This window comes from Carlito syrichta, unplaced genomic scaffold (genome assembly GCF_000164805.1).
Source record: "Carlito syrichta isolate Samal-C Ts95f unplaced genomic scaffold, Tarsius_syrichta-2.0.1 Scaffold106348, whole genome shotgun sequence".
In the NCBI taxonomy this organism is placed as follows: Eukaryota; Metazoa; Chordata; class Mammalia; order Primates; family Tarsiidae; genus Carlito; species Carlito syrichta.
The window spans coordinates 84,394-101,203 of record NW_007050444.1 but is presented as its reverse complement, the minus strand read 5'-3'; the positions used below and the strand labels follow the sequence as shown (position 1 = coordinate 101,203).

General features: G+C 45.4%; 1 protein-coding gene across 1 annotated transcript in view; it reads right to left on the bottom strand.

Annotated features, from left to right (window-relative positions):
• Positions 1-16,810, bottom strand: part of PRMT7 (protein arginine methyltransferase 7) — a 45,369-nt gene that overhangs the window by 3,555 nt on the left and 25,004 nt on the right. The window contains exons 6-14 of the mRNA XM_021716892.1: positions 16,005-16,246; positions 15,057-15,237; positions 8,941-9,068; positions 8,487-8,622; positions 7,476-7,559; positions 7,055-7,102; positions 5,968-6,057; positions 2,056-2,217; positions 866-940 (exon numbers count right to left, since the gene is read on the bottom strand). Of these exons, the coding sequence (XP_021572567.1) occupies positions 866-940; positions 2,056-2,217; positions 5,968-6,057; positions 7,055-7,102; positions 7,476-7,559; positions 8,487-8,622; positions 8,941-9,068; positions 15,057-15,237; positions 16,005-16,246 (1,146 nt within the window). The remainder of the gene's footprint in view (positions 1-865; positions 941-2,055; positions 2,218-5,967; positions 6,058-7,054; positions 7,103-7,475; positions 7,560-8,486; positions 8,623-8,940; positions 9,069-15,056; positions 15,238-16,004; positions 16,247-16,810) is intronic.

Sequence of the window (16,810 nt, the reverse complement as noted above, 5' to 3'; positions counted from 1 at the left end):
CCTTTGGGAGGCTGAGGCGAATGGATTGCATGAGCCCGCGGGTTCGAGACCCGCCTAGGCAACTTGGTGAGACCTCATCTCTACAATAAATCAAAAATTAGCCAGGTGTAATAGCGCACGCCTGTAGTTCCGGCTACTTGGAAGGCTTGAGGCAGAAGGACCGCCGGAGCCCAGCAGGTCGAGGCTGCAGTGGCCGGAAGCATGCCACTGCACTCCAGCCTGTGTGACAGAGTGAGACTCCAACTCAAAAAAAAAAACAACAAACCACAAGGACCCGTGCAACCTGCCCTGCCCTCCTCACATGGACAAAACAGGACTACTCGGTCCTCAGGGATCCAAGAACCACTGGTGCTGTCATGACTGAGTGGTCAGTAAGTGTTAGTGAGTGGGTGAGTGTCTACGCACAGAGTCACCCAACCACCACTGCCAGGCAGTCAGGGTACCACGAACACCTACTGTGTCGATAACCTGCAGGGGCACTCCTGACACACTCTCCCCTGGAAGGAAACCCCAAAACGAAAACAGCTGCCTCAGAAGGTCACCAAACTGCCTTCTGGAAAGGCAACAGAAAACAAGCTGCTGGCACTGGCAGGAGCAACTCCGATGGCGGGGTGACACGCAGGCCCAGCTGGCGACTGGGTCACAGAATGGGGCCAAGAATGTGCCTGCTGCCATACAGCAGTCGTTCTCAGGTACACACGCATGGTAAGCCAAGCAAAATGCCAGCACCCGACCTCACAGCCCCAAACAGGAAAGCTCTCTGCATGCTGCCTGTGGTACCCAAGTCAGGTCCCTCTAGGGAAGCCAAATGTCCTTGTCAGAGGCCTGTGGCCAAAGGAATGCTCAGAGATGTGCCCCTGCCTACCTTAATCATGTCATCCATGATGTGTATATCGAAGCCTTCACAGTCACCACAGGGGCTCCGGATCCGCCACAGGTCCTGTGAGGAAGCAGCAGCCCTGTCTACACCCACTAGCCAGGGCACAGCTGACACCCACACCCACCCGGGTACAGGGAAGTGTGCCAACAAGAACAACAGGAACATCTTGCTGTTCCTGCAACCTGCAAAAGAGATGCCTGAGTATGATGGGACCAAAGACCCAGGACGGTTTCTGTAGCAGACTCAGGTGGGACTCTGCAAACTCTGACATGACGCCAAGTCCTCGCCTGTAAGGAGAAAACCAGTCAAAGCTACCAGGCTGGGGTTTGATGCTTCCTGCCTAGACCATCCTAAACACCATTTCTTTGGGAAAGACTTTTAAACTGGTCCCCCAAGGCTCTGCACCTGTAAACAGAGCATGAGGATGCTGGAGAGAGAAAAAGGCCCTCCGAGGAAGCAACCCAGAGTACACCCAGGCCAGGCAACCTTCCCTCCTTGCCTCCTGGGAGTTATGCTTGGGAGTAGGTGCTGATCATAACATCCCCTCTTTGGCCATGAAAACCAGAATTCATGTGGAAATCTGATCAGGTACGTAAACAACAGAAGAAATGCCCAGAAATTAAGTGCTAGAGCTACTAAGCTACCAAGAGATAAAGCCATTCTTATAAAAGAAACATCAAATGAGATTCACTCTACATTTCAGGTGAAGCATTTCAAAATCCTTTTAATAAAAATGCCTTTCTCAAAATGACTTTGTGACTGTGGTTCTGCTTTGATGAGAAAATTAAAATGAACCTTTTCAATTTTTTTCTTGCATAAAGAAGCTGACTCTCCCATCTCAAAATGCTTTTAACAACTGGAGCCTCAGTCCTTAATGAGAGCAGAGCCAGCCGCACGGCATGTCTTCTGAAACACTTAATTTCTATTTTTTAATTATTCTGATAAGCCACAATTGTAAAATGACAACACACAGCCATTTCCATTTCAAATGTCAAATTACTGCATGTTTAAAAGGTAAATGTCTTCTACTTAACCCTGCAGTGTGCTGACAGAAAAGAAAGGCTCAAATCATCATGGGAGTTGCTCTATGCACACTCAAGGTCTCTGCAAGGAAACAAAGTTCTCCACCCCCTTCTTCTGCTTTTGTTTTCTGCAAAGCCCTCCAGGTGGCCTACCCTGAACTCCACAACCATGGCATGCAGTGAGGCAGCCTGGGGCATCACCACGGCTCCAGGCCCCAGGTGCTGGTCCACAGCGGTCCGGACATACCAGAAGTAGAGGTTGTGCCACGGCAGCAGGCTAGTGGTGAAGAACGGTTCGCCCAGGAGGAGAGAGACCTGGTGATCAGAGCAAGAAGCAAGATCCAGGCATCAGAAGGGTTCAGCTGAGGAGTGAAGGATAGGTTACAGGTTTCATAGGAACATGGAAATAATGGCCATTTCTTAACTTGACAAGCATGCCAGGTCCGTGTCTGCCCTTGAGGTTGTAAAGATGAGAAACAGAGTCCTGGGTTCAGGAAGAGGGAAGCAGATGGGGTGGGAGCTGTTACCATTTGACAGACAGCAGCAACAAAGGGGACATGGAAGGACCCAGAAACAAGAGCCCCAGAAAGGGATTCCAGGACAGCATCCTGTAAATCCCCATTCAACACTCTGTCATCACAACTTCTCAGTGCTTGTCTGTCTTCCCCACTAGGCTCTGAGGACACCAAGAGTGGAGACACTGGCAGCACAGTGTCTCCAGCAATCATACAAGTGCCAGGCCCAGAGCAGATGTTCTATAGATATCTGTAAGTAAATGAGCAAATGCATGAGTAGGAGGCAGAAAAGCCAAGTCACAGGGAGAGTGTATTCCTGACAGAAGGACGACAGAGGCAAGGCCTGAGCAGGAACAAGCCCTTCCAGGAGCTCATCAGGCAAGCGTGCTAAGGGTAGAGCCAGGTCATCCAAGGCAGCTGAGGACAGGTTAAGGGGCTGGATTCATCCTGGAGGCGAGAGGAGGGTCACTAAAAGCTTCTATTAGGGGTTCAAAATAAGAAATAATGTGGTTTAAAAGATCCCTGTAGAACCATGAAGCAAGGAGGAGAGCACCTCTAGGTGGAGCTGGGAACAGGAGGTAACTCAGGTGAGTACTGCACCAATCCAGGCAAGGAGCAGAGTTTGTAGACAGGGAGGAGAAGACATGGCAGAGACTGAGGAGGCAGACTACCCAGGATATGGGCATTAAGGGAGGGGCTCGTCAGAGATGAGAGGATGCATGGAAGATAAAAAGGGCTAGCCCTGAGTACTTTCCCTGCCTACTGCCCTGGCAAGAATAGACATTCTCATCACTCCTACTCAACAGTGACCTGAGTCTCCCAGTGCCCCATATAAATGGCTTACAGAATTTGTCTTCTACACTCTCATCTATGAGGGAACAAAAGGGCAACTTGTAGATGAATGTTTATAGTAGCATTATTCACAATAGCCCAAGAGTAGAAACAACCCAAAAGTCTGTCAACTGATGAATGAATAAACAAAATGTGGTATATCCATATAATGGGATATTATACAGCCATAAAAAAAGATGAAGTACTGACCTATGCTACAATATGGATGAATCTTGAACACATTATAGTAAGTGAAAGAGACAGTCACAAGAGACCACATATTGTACAGGAAGTTGATCGCTAATGGGTATGGGGCTTCTTTTAGGTACTGAAAATGTTGTAAAATTTATTTGGTGATGGTTAAACAACCTTATGAACACACCAAAAAAATAACTGAATTGTATATTTTAGATAAGTGAATTATATGGTATGTGAATTATATCTCAACAAAACTGCTATCTTAAAAAAGGCATGGGGAAAAAAATGGGCAAAAGACTTGAACAGACACCAGGTAAGACATATGAATAGTTATTGGCAAATGAAAAGATATTCAACATCATCAGTCGTTAAAATACAAATTAAAACTACAATGAGACATCATTACACACCCACTAAATTGGTTACACTAAAAAAGAAAATACACACCCATTAAATTGGTTACACTAAAAAAGAAAATACCAAGAACTGGTGAAGATCCTGAAACACTGGAACCTTCATACATTACTGATAGGGATATAAAATGGTACATCCACCTTGGACAAGAGTTTAGCAATTTCTTAAAAAGTTCAACATAATTACCGTACAACCCAGCAATTCCACACCAAGGCATCTGCCTAAGAGAACCGAAAACATACATCCTCATAAAGACTTATACACCAATGTTCACACAAGCATTATTCAAAACAGCTAAATACCAGAAACAATCCAATGTCCATAAACAGGTATATAAGGCTGGGCGTGGTGGTTCACGTCTGTAATCCCAGCACTTTGGGAGGTCAAAGCAGGAGGACTGCTGAGCCCAGGAGTTTGAGACCAGCCTGAGCAGATAGTGAGACCTTGTCTCTACAAAAATAAAAAGTAAGCTAGGTGTGGTGGTACATGCCTATAATTCCAGCTAATCGGGGGGCTGAGGTGGAAGGAGCTCCTGGAGCCCAAGAGATCAAGGCTACACCTAATTGTGCCACTACACTCCAGCTTGGGTGACAGAGTGAGACCATGACTCAAAAACAAACAAACAAACAAAAAAAAACCCCTATAAATTAATAAATAAAGTATGGCACAGTCATACAATGGAATACTACTCAGCATTAAAAAGGAACACAATACTGACACATTCTAACAACATGGATGAAGCTCAAAACATTATGCTCAGTGAAAAGAGCCTAATGCAAATGACCACATTTTGCATTATTTCATTTATGTGAAATGTCCAGAAAAGGCAAACATAAGGAAACAGAAACCAGATCAGTGCTTATGTAGGCCTGGGGATGAGTGGATTGCAAACAGGAGATGGAAATGTTCTAAAGACTGAGTCACTGCTGTATAACTCCATACGTTTACTAAAAATCACTGAATTGTACATTTGAAATGGGTTAATTCCATGAAAAATCAATGGCATCTCAATAAGGCTATTATTTAAAAAAAAAAAAAAAAAAGAGCCGGGCTCGGTGGCTCAGCCTGTAATCCCGTGCCTTTGAGAGGCTGAGGTGAGTGGATTGCCTGAGCCCATGGATTCGAGACTCACCTGGGCAGCGAGACCTCATCTCTACAATAAATCAAAAAATCAGCCGGGCGTGGTAGCGCATGCCTGTAATTCCGGCTACTTGGAAGGCTGAGGTGGAAGGATCGCCTGAACCCAGTAGTAGGTCAAGGCTGCAGTAGCCACGAGTGTGCCACTGTACTTCAGCCTGGGCAATAGAGTGAGACTCCAACTAAAAAATAAACAAAGAAGGAAAAAAAATTAAAAAATAAATGAAATGTTGGCACAAAAGATTAAAAATGACAGGCTCCACATGTCCAGTTTGAAGGAAAGATACAGGATTGGCAGTTGAACCTTAGAGATCTAAATCCAAAAAGGTAGAGTGAAGACAAACTCTGGTCAGATTCACGAGAGGGAAGAGGTGTGATTACCTGGGAGGATGAAACAGAAGGGAAGGGGAGGGGCAAGAGGAGAGTGCCAAGAATAGCACAAGGGAAGGATTCAGTGAAGGGAGACAACCATGAAAGCATCTGAGAAGGAGCAGCCAGAAAGAGAAGAGGAAAGAAGCGTGGGGAAAGCAGTCACTCAAGAATGCAGGGAGAGGTCCACTGGGTACAAGGGCCGAGGGGATGGAGAAGATGAAGCCTACAGGGAGACCATGACTGGTAACTATGAAGGCCCTGGTGGAAGCAGTTTCGAGGCCTGGAAGACCAGATGCAGCAGGAAGATGTGAGCAGGAAGGTGAAGACAGGAGTGCTGTGAAAAGAAAAGGGGACAGGAGCACACTCCTGGGAGAAAAAGAGAGAGAGAGAGAGAGAGAGAGAAAGGGCAATTATGTGCTTATCAGTTAGCTCTATGAAAGCCTTACCACAGCCTTCACACTGGAGAGTTCCCAGTTGGTAAGTTACATGGGGGATCCACCATGAGACCCAGAGGACAAAGTGCAGCCCCAAGTATTTCAGTGCTGTGTTGCCCACCCTAACACTGCCTCGGTATAACTGCAAGGTTCCTGCTACTCACCTTTTTATCCTCCAAGTCTGCATCTGTTAATAGTTCAGGTCGTTTCTCTATTATATTAATTTTATCTTCCAAGTGATTAGCCTTGAAGATCTTAGAAAGAAAACAATAAAATTACTGTATTTATACTGAAGTATTGTTTTTGCCTAGAAAAAAACCCCTTTCTTTTATTTTTTTTAATTGAGTCAGTCTCACTCTGTTGCCCAGGCTGGAGTGCAGTAACACACTCACGGTCGCCGCAGACTCAACCTGCTGGACTCAGGCGATCCTTCCGCCTCAGCCTCCCAGGTAGCCAGAACTACAGGCATATGCCATCACATATGGCCAAATTGTTCTTGATTTATTGTAGAGAAGAGGTCACCAAGTTGCCTAGGCTGGTCTTGGACTCATGAGCTCAAGCAATCCTCTCACCTTGGTCTCCCAAAGTGCTGGGATTATAGGTGTGAGATACCACACCTGGCAAAAAAAAAAAACAAACCCTTTCAAAGTATCTGTTTGTTTCAAGTTTTCTGATCAAATAGTTCTGGAGCACCACTTTTATCTGCTTTGTGGAAATTCTCTCCTCCAGAGCATCCTATACACCAAGGATAAGATCATGAGCAAAATGTTGTAGCAGCAAAAGAAATTTATCTTGCAAGTACCTAGTATGACTTAGCCCAGTCCTGTAGTACTGGTGGAGGTGGATTCTTCTTTGGAGAGAAAATCAAACCAATCACTGTCCAGGGAGAAAAACACCATCTCTGATCAGGCTATAGCAATGACTCCCTGGGTCCTGGTGTCCCAGAAATGTATCATATGTTCAGTTCTATCCACTGCAGCAGTTCAGTTTTCATAGTTTTGTGTGAAGTGAGGAGAAAAGCCTACACTTCTTCAGCCACAAAAAACAAAGCAGAGTGCAAACATCTGCTTCTATTTCAATGACAGCCCCAGAAGCCTTCTGGGCTGCTCTCTAGATGGGAGCCAAGATAACAGAGGGGAGCTCTCACTGGCAGCAGCTGCTCCTCCTACTTCAAAGCCATCAATCCTTAGACTTGGGAAGGAAGGTCCCATAGGTCCTCTCATTATTTTAGCAACAATAATTATCACTTACTTTTTTCATCAGTTTATGAGAAGCTGCTGAACTCTCTATTGTAAATACCTAAAGAGAACACCAAGCTATTAGTTCTAAGAGATTCACTCAACAGAGGAAGAAATTAAAGGTGAAAATGAGACAAGACCAATCCAAGGCAGAGGACATCACTGTAACAACTCTACCTGTGCTCATCCCCTACCTGGGATGGCACCTACTTTCTGTTGACCACAGCAAGGATCCTACAGCCTGACTCTTGCCTGCACACACAGGCAATAAAAGCCCTCTTCCTCTCAGTCAAGCATGCTGAACACACAACAGCAGCCTTTGCAAAGAGCTTTAATTGCAGGATTATGTACCCCCAACTAAACAACACCCTGACTCAAGAGCCTACCTTAGGACACTGACACAGGACACTGACACAAAGGCGCATATCTAGTACCTGCTCTGCCCCAAGGTGATGGGCCAGCACGGAGAGCAGACTGCCATCGCTGACACAGAGGCAGATGCTGTCTGGTTTCAGTACCTGCAGGGAAAGGGCAACTCAGCACAGGGTTTCTTACAGTGTGTCATAAGATTCTTGTTGGCAAGATGTCAGAAATGCCTTCCTTCTATTCCCCTACTCGCTCAGACACTGGTCATGAAACCTGATCTCCTTGGTCCATCCTTGCTAACTGCTGGCTGGATCCTCGTATGCCCCCATGTGGTCATGCTTGCCTCCCACCCATGCAGTAACCATGCCAACCCTCAAATACACCTCACATCTCCCCATTTGTACCAACAGACAGCATAGATCTCCTCAACTCAGTTTAGAGGCCCCACTGGGACAGGCCACCTCCTAGGTCACAACCACAGGTTTCTTCCCTGTCTGGTGACAGCACACGCAAGGCTCAAGTGTTCACAAGTGACTTCCTCTGAGAGAGGGTCACAGCAGACTCCTCTGAGAGACTTGGATCCTCCCCTGCCCCACAAAATGCATATATATGCACATATTTCTGTATGTACCTCCAAGAGCCCCGACCCCCTGAACCCCTATCTGTAGTTCCCAAGCTGAGAGTCCCCTCCTTCAGGCAGCATGGAGAATAGGTTTTTAGGCAGGAGTTACATGATCAAATTCACATTTCAGAAAATGTTAGAAAGGTGGCAACAGATGAAGAGAAGAGTGGTGGCTGAACTCATTGGGGTCACCTATAACAATTATTGGTATCTGCAAAGGCATCCCAGGACACATGCAGAGGCTGGGGGAAGGCTCCTAGCCACAAACTCTCCCAGGAGAGCAGAGATTAAGTCCTCTAGGAATTCCAGAAACAAGCTCTTCTCTCTAGTGGCACCCCAGAAGGAGCTAACTGAAGTCACTCACAGACAAAGGAACACAGAAAACAAAATTAGCAAATCATAAGCAGAGTGCCAGGGCCCCTTCTTGTCCACAACCACCCAAGGGCTGGACACTTACAGTCCTCAGGGCCCGGATGTATTGATCAGTTCTGTCCTGATCATTGATCTCTCCAAATCGAGGCCGGTTCCAGAGCAGGTGTGCCTGGCAGTCACACACAGGGCGCATCTGGCAGACTTTCTCATTCTTTTCAGGGCTGGGCCAGGAGATGAAAGATATATACAGGTGATGAGCATCTCCACAGGTTTCTAGAGGGTATGAGTCTGGACACTGGCTCCCCAGTAGGCTCTGGAAGTTACAGGGCCCTCCAATTTAAGACTTTTCATATACGTCTGCTCCAGAGTCCAGCAACCCGTGAACTCTTCTTAGTACACAAGAACGGGCACTGACACACAGTGAACAAAGTCACAAACCTTTGGTTTTTTTTATTCTGTTCAGATACAATTGGCTATTCATGCCTCTAATGCAGGATTTACATAAACTCAGTCTCAAGTCTCAGTCCTCCATCCCATACCTGGTCTTGTGCAGGCTGTACCATATGCAGTAGTCATCGTGGTGGGCTACCAGGCAGAGGGCTGAGCCTTGTACCACGGGCTCCTCTTGTGGCAAGAAGTATACACATTGCATCCAGTGGTCCCGCCACTGAAATAAGGAGCAGATTGTTAGCTGTCACCAAGTTGCAACAGGAGCCACCCTTCTAATCGAAGAGTCAAACATCAAGTCAAGCATCAGTCTTCATGGAGACCACGATGTAAACTACAGCTGGCTACTGTGGCTGAAGAGATAAAGAGAAAAACCTCTTACGTCAGAAAGGCCAGTGGCCCAACAACTTGCCAAAACCCTGCTGGCTTTAGGAAGACTCATGAACCCAAGGGCAGCAGGGGTCAAGTGCAGGCTTCAGGCTCCACCCCACCGGAGCAGCACCAATACTCTCTTTGACATGTTGGGCTATGCTTAATGTTTCATTTGTAGAGGGAAAAAAAAGGCTTAAACCTAGTGGTTTAAACCCCATTTTGAACAGTCTCATGGCACATATTCCAAAGGGTTTGACAAACTTGAAGTTTACTTTTGTCTTGTAAGTGATTTCAAAACACAAGACAGTCAAATGTAATGTATTAAACCTAACTGGATCCTAGATCAAGGAAACAAATGCTATTAAAGACATTTGTAGACAATTCAGTTTTATTCTGAACCATATTTAGACGATACTATAGAATCACTGTAAATTTTCTTAGGAGTGACCATGGTGTTTTGCTTATACCGGAGAACATTTTCCTTCTTAGGAGATGCATGCTGAGGTATTTAAGAGTAAAGTGTCAGGTAACTGCAACTTACTTTCAAATAATGTAGCAAACATGGGTGTGTCTGTTTGAGTAGAGAGAAGGAGGCAGAGAGACATAAAGCAAATATGGCAAATGTTAACAATTGGTAAAATTAAGAAAAGTCTATCAGTGTTCATTTTTACTTAATAGGTTGATTTAAATTTTTCAGAAAAATTGGGAAAAGGGTAGAGAAAGATTTTGTTTGGCTTATTACTTTGAATTAAATGGAGTTTTTAAAGAAGTGAAACACTCTAAATTTTCAAATATGGTTTTCAATGATCCAGAATCAGCTTTTAATAAACTGTGCTGATCCTTACTATGAATCCCCACATATAAAATTCTATCCTAACAAAAACCAAACCAAAAAAAAAAGCTACATTCACATAAATATGCAAATCACAGTTATTTACACTAGCAAAAACTGGAACCATCCCAAATGTTTCGCAGTCCAGAACTGGAAATACAATTCCTCTGCAGAATACTCAGACTTTTAGAATGATGACTATGATTGCTTCTCAGCCTTCTGGCTAAGATCAAGTGCAGAATGACGACTATGAAGGCTATGAGACAGCACGAAAAAGACAGAAGAGCACTGGACAAGATCCACACATTTGGAAGGAGACCTAAGAAAGGTTGTTATTTGGGTGATGGAACCATCAGCAATTTTTTATTTATTTTGTTTTACATAATGAGACTTATTACTCTTATAATCTTTAAGCCTCTTTTCAAAAAAGAAAGAACTGCTGAAAAAGTAGATGCCTGGCTCAATTCTGATGAGATGACTGCCAGTTTATTCTCTGTCATTTTCAGGAACTAAAGAAAACTGACCCCACAGGGACTCCAAGAGAATGCTCGGCACCTAAGGAATGCACCCACCCACCTGGTCTTGAATTTAACAAAAAGGCAAGAGAATGACATTCCCCCATACCCAAGATGCTTATTTAAACACAAAAGCTAGAAAATGAAAATATAACCAGACATGTTCTGGAAAAAATAAATAGCATCAAGGAAGGTAAAACAGGTACTCTTAAACCTGTAATTCATTCCCATAGTATGCAAATTTATCCAAACAAAGGAGAGGCCTTCCCTGACCTCACCTGTGCTCCCCTGGTGCTTCCCTGTCATCCTATCCTTCCCACACTACCCACCACAGGGGGCCTCTGGATCCTAATGCTAAAGAGCTGGTGACAGAACCCACTGTGCCAAGGTGAGACAGGCTAAATATATTGGATCAAAGTGGTTCTGTGAATTCACGAGGGAGATTCATTAGCGGCTTTCAAAATTCCAAACAGTCCAAAAGTGATCGCTGGGAGAGAAAGGACACAAGACTCAGTCAGAAGATCTGGGGACAGAGCTTTCACCAGGACAATGGACACAGTCCCTGCTTGAATCCCTTTAGCCTGAGTCCTACTTTGGGTATTACTGTTTCTACCTGGTGTGTTTCATGAGAGGATTCAAGGAGAAAATATATACAGTAGTGCTCTGAAGATATATAAATAAAGTATTAACATCTTAATGTTATTTTTATTCTAATTTTGTACCCATCACACTAGTGGAGAAGCAGAAAGTAGCCCAGCGCCAATCTCAACTCTGTAGGTGAATTCTGAGTCTGTTTGTCTGTCCCCTCCCCCCGTCAGCCTGCCGAAAGCCAGACAACTGGAAGGTGGAGAAGAGACTAAGGAGTGCATAGGTCCAGGCTGACTGACAGCAATCCCGCAGCTGTCATGACTCTTTGACCTAAGTATTGGGGGGGGCGGGTGCCGGCCAGCTAAGGCCTTCTATGAAGTCAACACTTGTGATATACCTAGAACCAGCAGGTGAGCATTCAAAACAAAAGCCAGTGTTAACACCAGAAGAGGCTGATCAACAGGATGGTGCCTGAGATGCTCTCGGGTAGAGGGGGGTTTTAGTTTTCAGTCTTTTCATACTGTTTTCCTCTGAGTGTGTGTGTGGGGGGCGGAGATAAATAACATGCACATGAGGGAAAATTCAAAAGCTACAAGGACAAAGAGTGAAAAATAAGTTTCCTTCCCACTCCTAACCTCCAGCCCCACTCCTAGAAGCAATCGTTTTTACCTGTTTCTGGAATTCTTCCAAAGATATCCTTATACACACACCACACATAACTACACATTCATAAACACATATATTCTGATTTTTTATTCATTGGTGTTACAAAGTTGGTACCCCACCTACTGCTCTGCACCATTATTTATTTATTTTTAGTCAGGGTCTCACTCTGTAGCCCAGGCTAGCGTGCAGTGGTAAGATCAAGGCTCACTACAGCCTTGACCTCCTAGGTCAGGCGATCCTTCTGCCTCAGCCTCCCAAGTAGCTGAAACTACAGCCATACACCACCACATCCAGCTTATTTTTTGACTTTCTGTAGAGATGAGATCTTGCTATGTTGCCTAGGCTGGGGCTCAAATGCCTAGGCTCAAGCAATCCTCTCACTTCAGTCTCCCAAAGTGCTGGGATTACAGAAGTCAGCCACCATGCCTGGCTTTTATTTTTGTTTCATTTAATAATCTGTCCTAGCTGGGCTCGGTGGCTCAGCCTGTAATCCCGCGCCTTGGGAGTCAGTGGAGTGCCTGAGCCCTCGAGTTCGAGACCCACCTGGGCAACTTGGTGAGACTTCATCTCTACAATAAATAAAATAACTAGCCGGGTGTGGTAGCACGCGCCTGTAGTTCCGGCTACTTGGAAGGCTGAGGCAGAAGGATCGCCGGAGCCCAGCAGGTCGAGGCTGCGGTGGCCGGAAGCGGCCACTACACTCCAGTCTGGACGACAGAGTGAGACTCCAACTCAAAAAAAAAAAAAATAATAATAATAATAATAATCTGTCCAGGAGATTGTGCCACATCAGTAGAGAGCTACCTCATCCCCAAAAGGATAATGAACTTAGTCCCTATTACTGGCCTTAAGGTTGCCCTTTCTCTACTAAACCAGGCTACACACATTCATTCTGCACACAGACAAATCCACCCAGAGTCCAATGTCTATATGTGGCATTACGTTCCATCTTGACAGACTGAGTCACAATGCACTTCATTGATGTTCTGATGATTCACTTTTCTGCTCTTTCCCCAATCTTCACCAGCAGTATACTATCAAACTTTTTATTGTTTATACACTGGTAGGTGAAAATAATATCTCATTGTAGTTGAAAACTGCATTTCTCTTCTTTTAAAGAAATGGGGTCTCCAGCCTGAGCAACATGGCAAGACCTTATCTCTACAATAAATAAAAAATAAATAAAATTTGCCAGGCAGTGTGGCACATGCCTGTGGTTCCAGCTGCTTGGAAGGCTGAGGCAGAAGGATCACCTGAACCCAGTAGGTTGAGGCTGTGGTGGCTGAGTGTGCCACTGCACTCCAGGCTGGGTGACAGAGATTCTGACTCAAAAAAAAAAAAAAAAAGAAGTGGGGTCTCATTGTCACCCAGGCTGCAATGCAATGGCATGACCATAGCTTACTGTAGCCTCAAACTCCTGAGCTCACATTCTTCTCCCACCTCAGCCTCCTATGTAGCTGGGATTATAGGTGCGTGCCACCATATCAAGCTAAAGTTGTATTTCTCTTACTATGAGTATGGAATCTCATATTTCCATATTCTCAGTATTTCTTATTCAGTTCATGTCTTCTGCTCACTTTCTGCTAAACTAGAGAAGGTAGATATTGAGGTCACAGAAAGTGATGCTGTAGTTCTCTATTCCAAGCTGATGTGAACCTCCTGGGATTACTCTGGGACAGTAGAACCAAGATCTAAGAGTGGCTGCACCAGGATGAGAAGGAGAGGGGAGCTACCTCACCAAAGGTTCTCTGTTGCTCACCCATCCACTGGTGCTGACCATGATCTCACCCTGGGAGGACTGCCTTGCTACAGTTAGCCTTTGCCTGCTTTTAAAAACTCTTCTGAAGCCAGGCTCAGTGGCTCAGCCTGTAATCCTGTGCCTTTGGGAGGCTGAGGTGAGTGGATTGCCTGAGCCCGTGGGTTCGAGACCCACCTGGGCAGCGAGACCTCATCTCTACAATAAATCAAAAAATCAGCCGGGTGTGGTAACGCATGCCTGTAATTCCGGCTACTTGGAAGGCTGAGGCAGAAGGATAGCCGGAGCCCAGCAGGTCAAGGCTGCGGTGGCCAGGAACGGCCACTGCACTCCAGTCTAGGTGACAGAGTGAGACTCCAACTCAAAAAAAACCAAAAACAACAACAACAAAAAAAACTCTTCTGAAAGAACATAAGATGGAGTCAATATAGCCAAAGAGCAGCCATTCTGACACTGTCTGGTTCTGTCATGTTTTCTTACATTACCTAGCTTACCCTCTAATCAAGGACAAACAGTTTCTCAGAGGTAGTATTGATAGTAGTTTTACAGCTTGTTTTGTATTAACTAGTTTTTCAAGTATTTGCCTCCAGCCATAAGAAAACCAAGTTGGTCAGGTGCGGTGGCTCACGCCTATAATCCCAGCACTTTGGGAGGCCAAGGTGAGAGGAATGCCTGAGCCCATGCGTTCAAGACCAGCCTGGGCAACTTGGTGAGACCTCACCTCTACAATAAATCAAAAAATTAGCCAGGCATGGTAGCACATGCCTGTAGTTCCAGCTATTGGAAGGCTGAGGCGGAAGGTCGCCTGAGCCCAACAGGTTGAAGCTGTGGTGGCCAGGAGTGTGCCACTGCCCTCCAGCCTGGTGTGACAGAGTGAGACTCCTACTCAAAAAAAAAAAAGAAAACCAAGTTAACCTAATCAGCCTTTGTGACCTTCATGACAAAAGCAGACCCAATCACCTTGGCAACAGTCACCTGACTAACCCACCCATCTGCCTGCCATCTAACACATGATGTCAGTCAGTACCTAACCTGTCCTTTCATGATGATATGAAACAGACCACCACCCAATCACCTTAATGACCTGCCCTCATCAAAGGGAAGATTTAAAAGGCATTCAACCTCAAAGAGCAGCCACCACTGTTTTTGTTAAGTACTGGCCAGACCATGTATTCGTTGAACTATGTTTTCCTAAAACTTTAGCCACCTTGAGGAGATGAATCTTCTCTAATTTACTTTCTAAATAAACTATATTTTTCAATCTAACTACTATACAATTCTTTGCATTTTTCAGGTGCCTAGACACCTGAACACAGACTGCCCCACCCCATCTGACCTAACATCTTCTTTGCCTCTGAATCTGATACAGTCCCTTCTGTTTCAATACCTGTGAATCTAAGGTTCAACTGCTACTTTCCCATGAACAACAGTGGACAATCCCTAATTGACATGAAAACATGCTAAACTCCTGCCTCTTACCTGAAGCCCCTCTGGGTCTGAAAGTGCCCAGAAGGGGGCCATGGTGCACTTGATCTTCCCTTCAGGGTCCATTTCAATGTCCCACCAGGAGAGAACCACCTGAGCTTGGCCAGATGCCAAAGGTTCAAACTGCCTGCTATGGCAGGCTGCTGAGCTACTGACTTGCTTGCTGAAGTCCACACTGTGGAAGAATATTCAGGAACTTAGGCATGTTTTAGCCTTACACACTCCAACTTTAAGCATTTATGGTGACCTCGACAGTAATGCTAGGTGATTGTAAAAGACTCTTTCAGCAACTTCCAAGGCAGGTGACATAGCTAGATTACTTCCCACTCAAAAAGAGCCTCTGCGGTGCCTCAGCCTATAATCCTGCGCTTTGGGAGGCTAAGGTGAGTGGATTGCCTGAGCGCACAGGTTCCAGACCCGCCTGGGCAACTTGGCGAGACCTCATTTCTACAATAAATAAAAAACTAGCCAGGCATGGTAACGCGTGCTGGGAGCGGCCACCGCACTCCAGTCTGGGCAACAGAGTGAGACTCCAACTCAAAAAAAAAACCAAAAACAAAACAAACAAACAAACAAAAAAGAGCCTCTGAAGGCTGGGTTCAGTGGCTCAGCCTGTAATCCCAGCACTTTGGGAGGCTAAGGTGAATGGATTGCCTGAGCCCACAGGTCCAACACCAGCCTGGGCAACTTGGTGAGACCTCATCTCTACAATAAATCAAAAAATTAGGTAGGCATGGTAGTGCACGTCTGTAGTTCCAGCTACTTAGAAGGCTAAGTAGGATCGCCAGAGCCCAGCAAGTCAACACTGGGGTGGCTGTGAGTATGCCACTGCACTCCAGTCTGCGCAATGGAGTGAGGCTACAACTGAAAAAAAAAAAAAAGAATCTCCGAAGACCCAAATTCCATCAAGCAATGTCATCCACCCAGGGTGGCTCCTTGTACCTGAACATAGGCAGTACATCACTGAGGATGGTAAAGTCGGCCGGTGACATCTGGTTCAGCTGAATGTCACAGACAGAGGGTGCACCAGGGCACCTCTCCAAGTCCAAAGGAGGGACAATGACCTGCTCTCCGAAGCTGGTCTGAATGTGGACGGGAAACAGCTTGTTCCATGACCACATCCTTTTGGATTCCACCAGTTGCGCGTAGATGGTTGCTCTGTGAGGCACTGCCTCACAATTTTCCTACATTTATATTAAAAAAAGAAATAAAAGAACAACAAAAAAAAATCAGGTACTCTGACCCACAGTAATTCCCACTGATCTAGAGAAGTTTATTACTTAACATTAGGTCAGTTTAATAACATCTAACACTTTTACTGTTAGCATAGTGAATTGTTTTCAGTCATATACTCTCAGAAAAGAAAGGAAAAAAATAGATTTCAAAAAGAATACTAGGCCTAAAATGATTTGTGCCAGATAAATTCCTGGCTATCTGGCATGCATGTATGTATGCATTTATTTATGAGCCGGGGTCTCACTCTGTTGCCCAGGCTGGAGTACAGTGGTATGCTACACATGACCACTGCAGCTTTGACTTGCTGGGCCCAGGTGATCCTTCCACTCAGACTTCCAAGTAGCTGGAACTACAGGTGTATGCCACCACGCCTGGCTACTTTTTCATTTATTGTAGAGACGATGTCTCACCATGTTGCCCAGGCTGGTCTCAAACCCATGGGCTCAGGCATTCCTCTCACCTCAGTCTCCCAAAGTGCTTGGATTATAGGTGTGAGTCACCACACCTAGCTC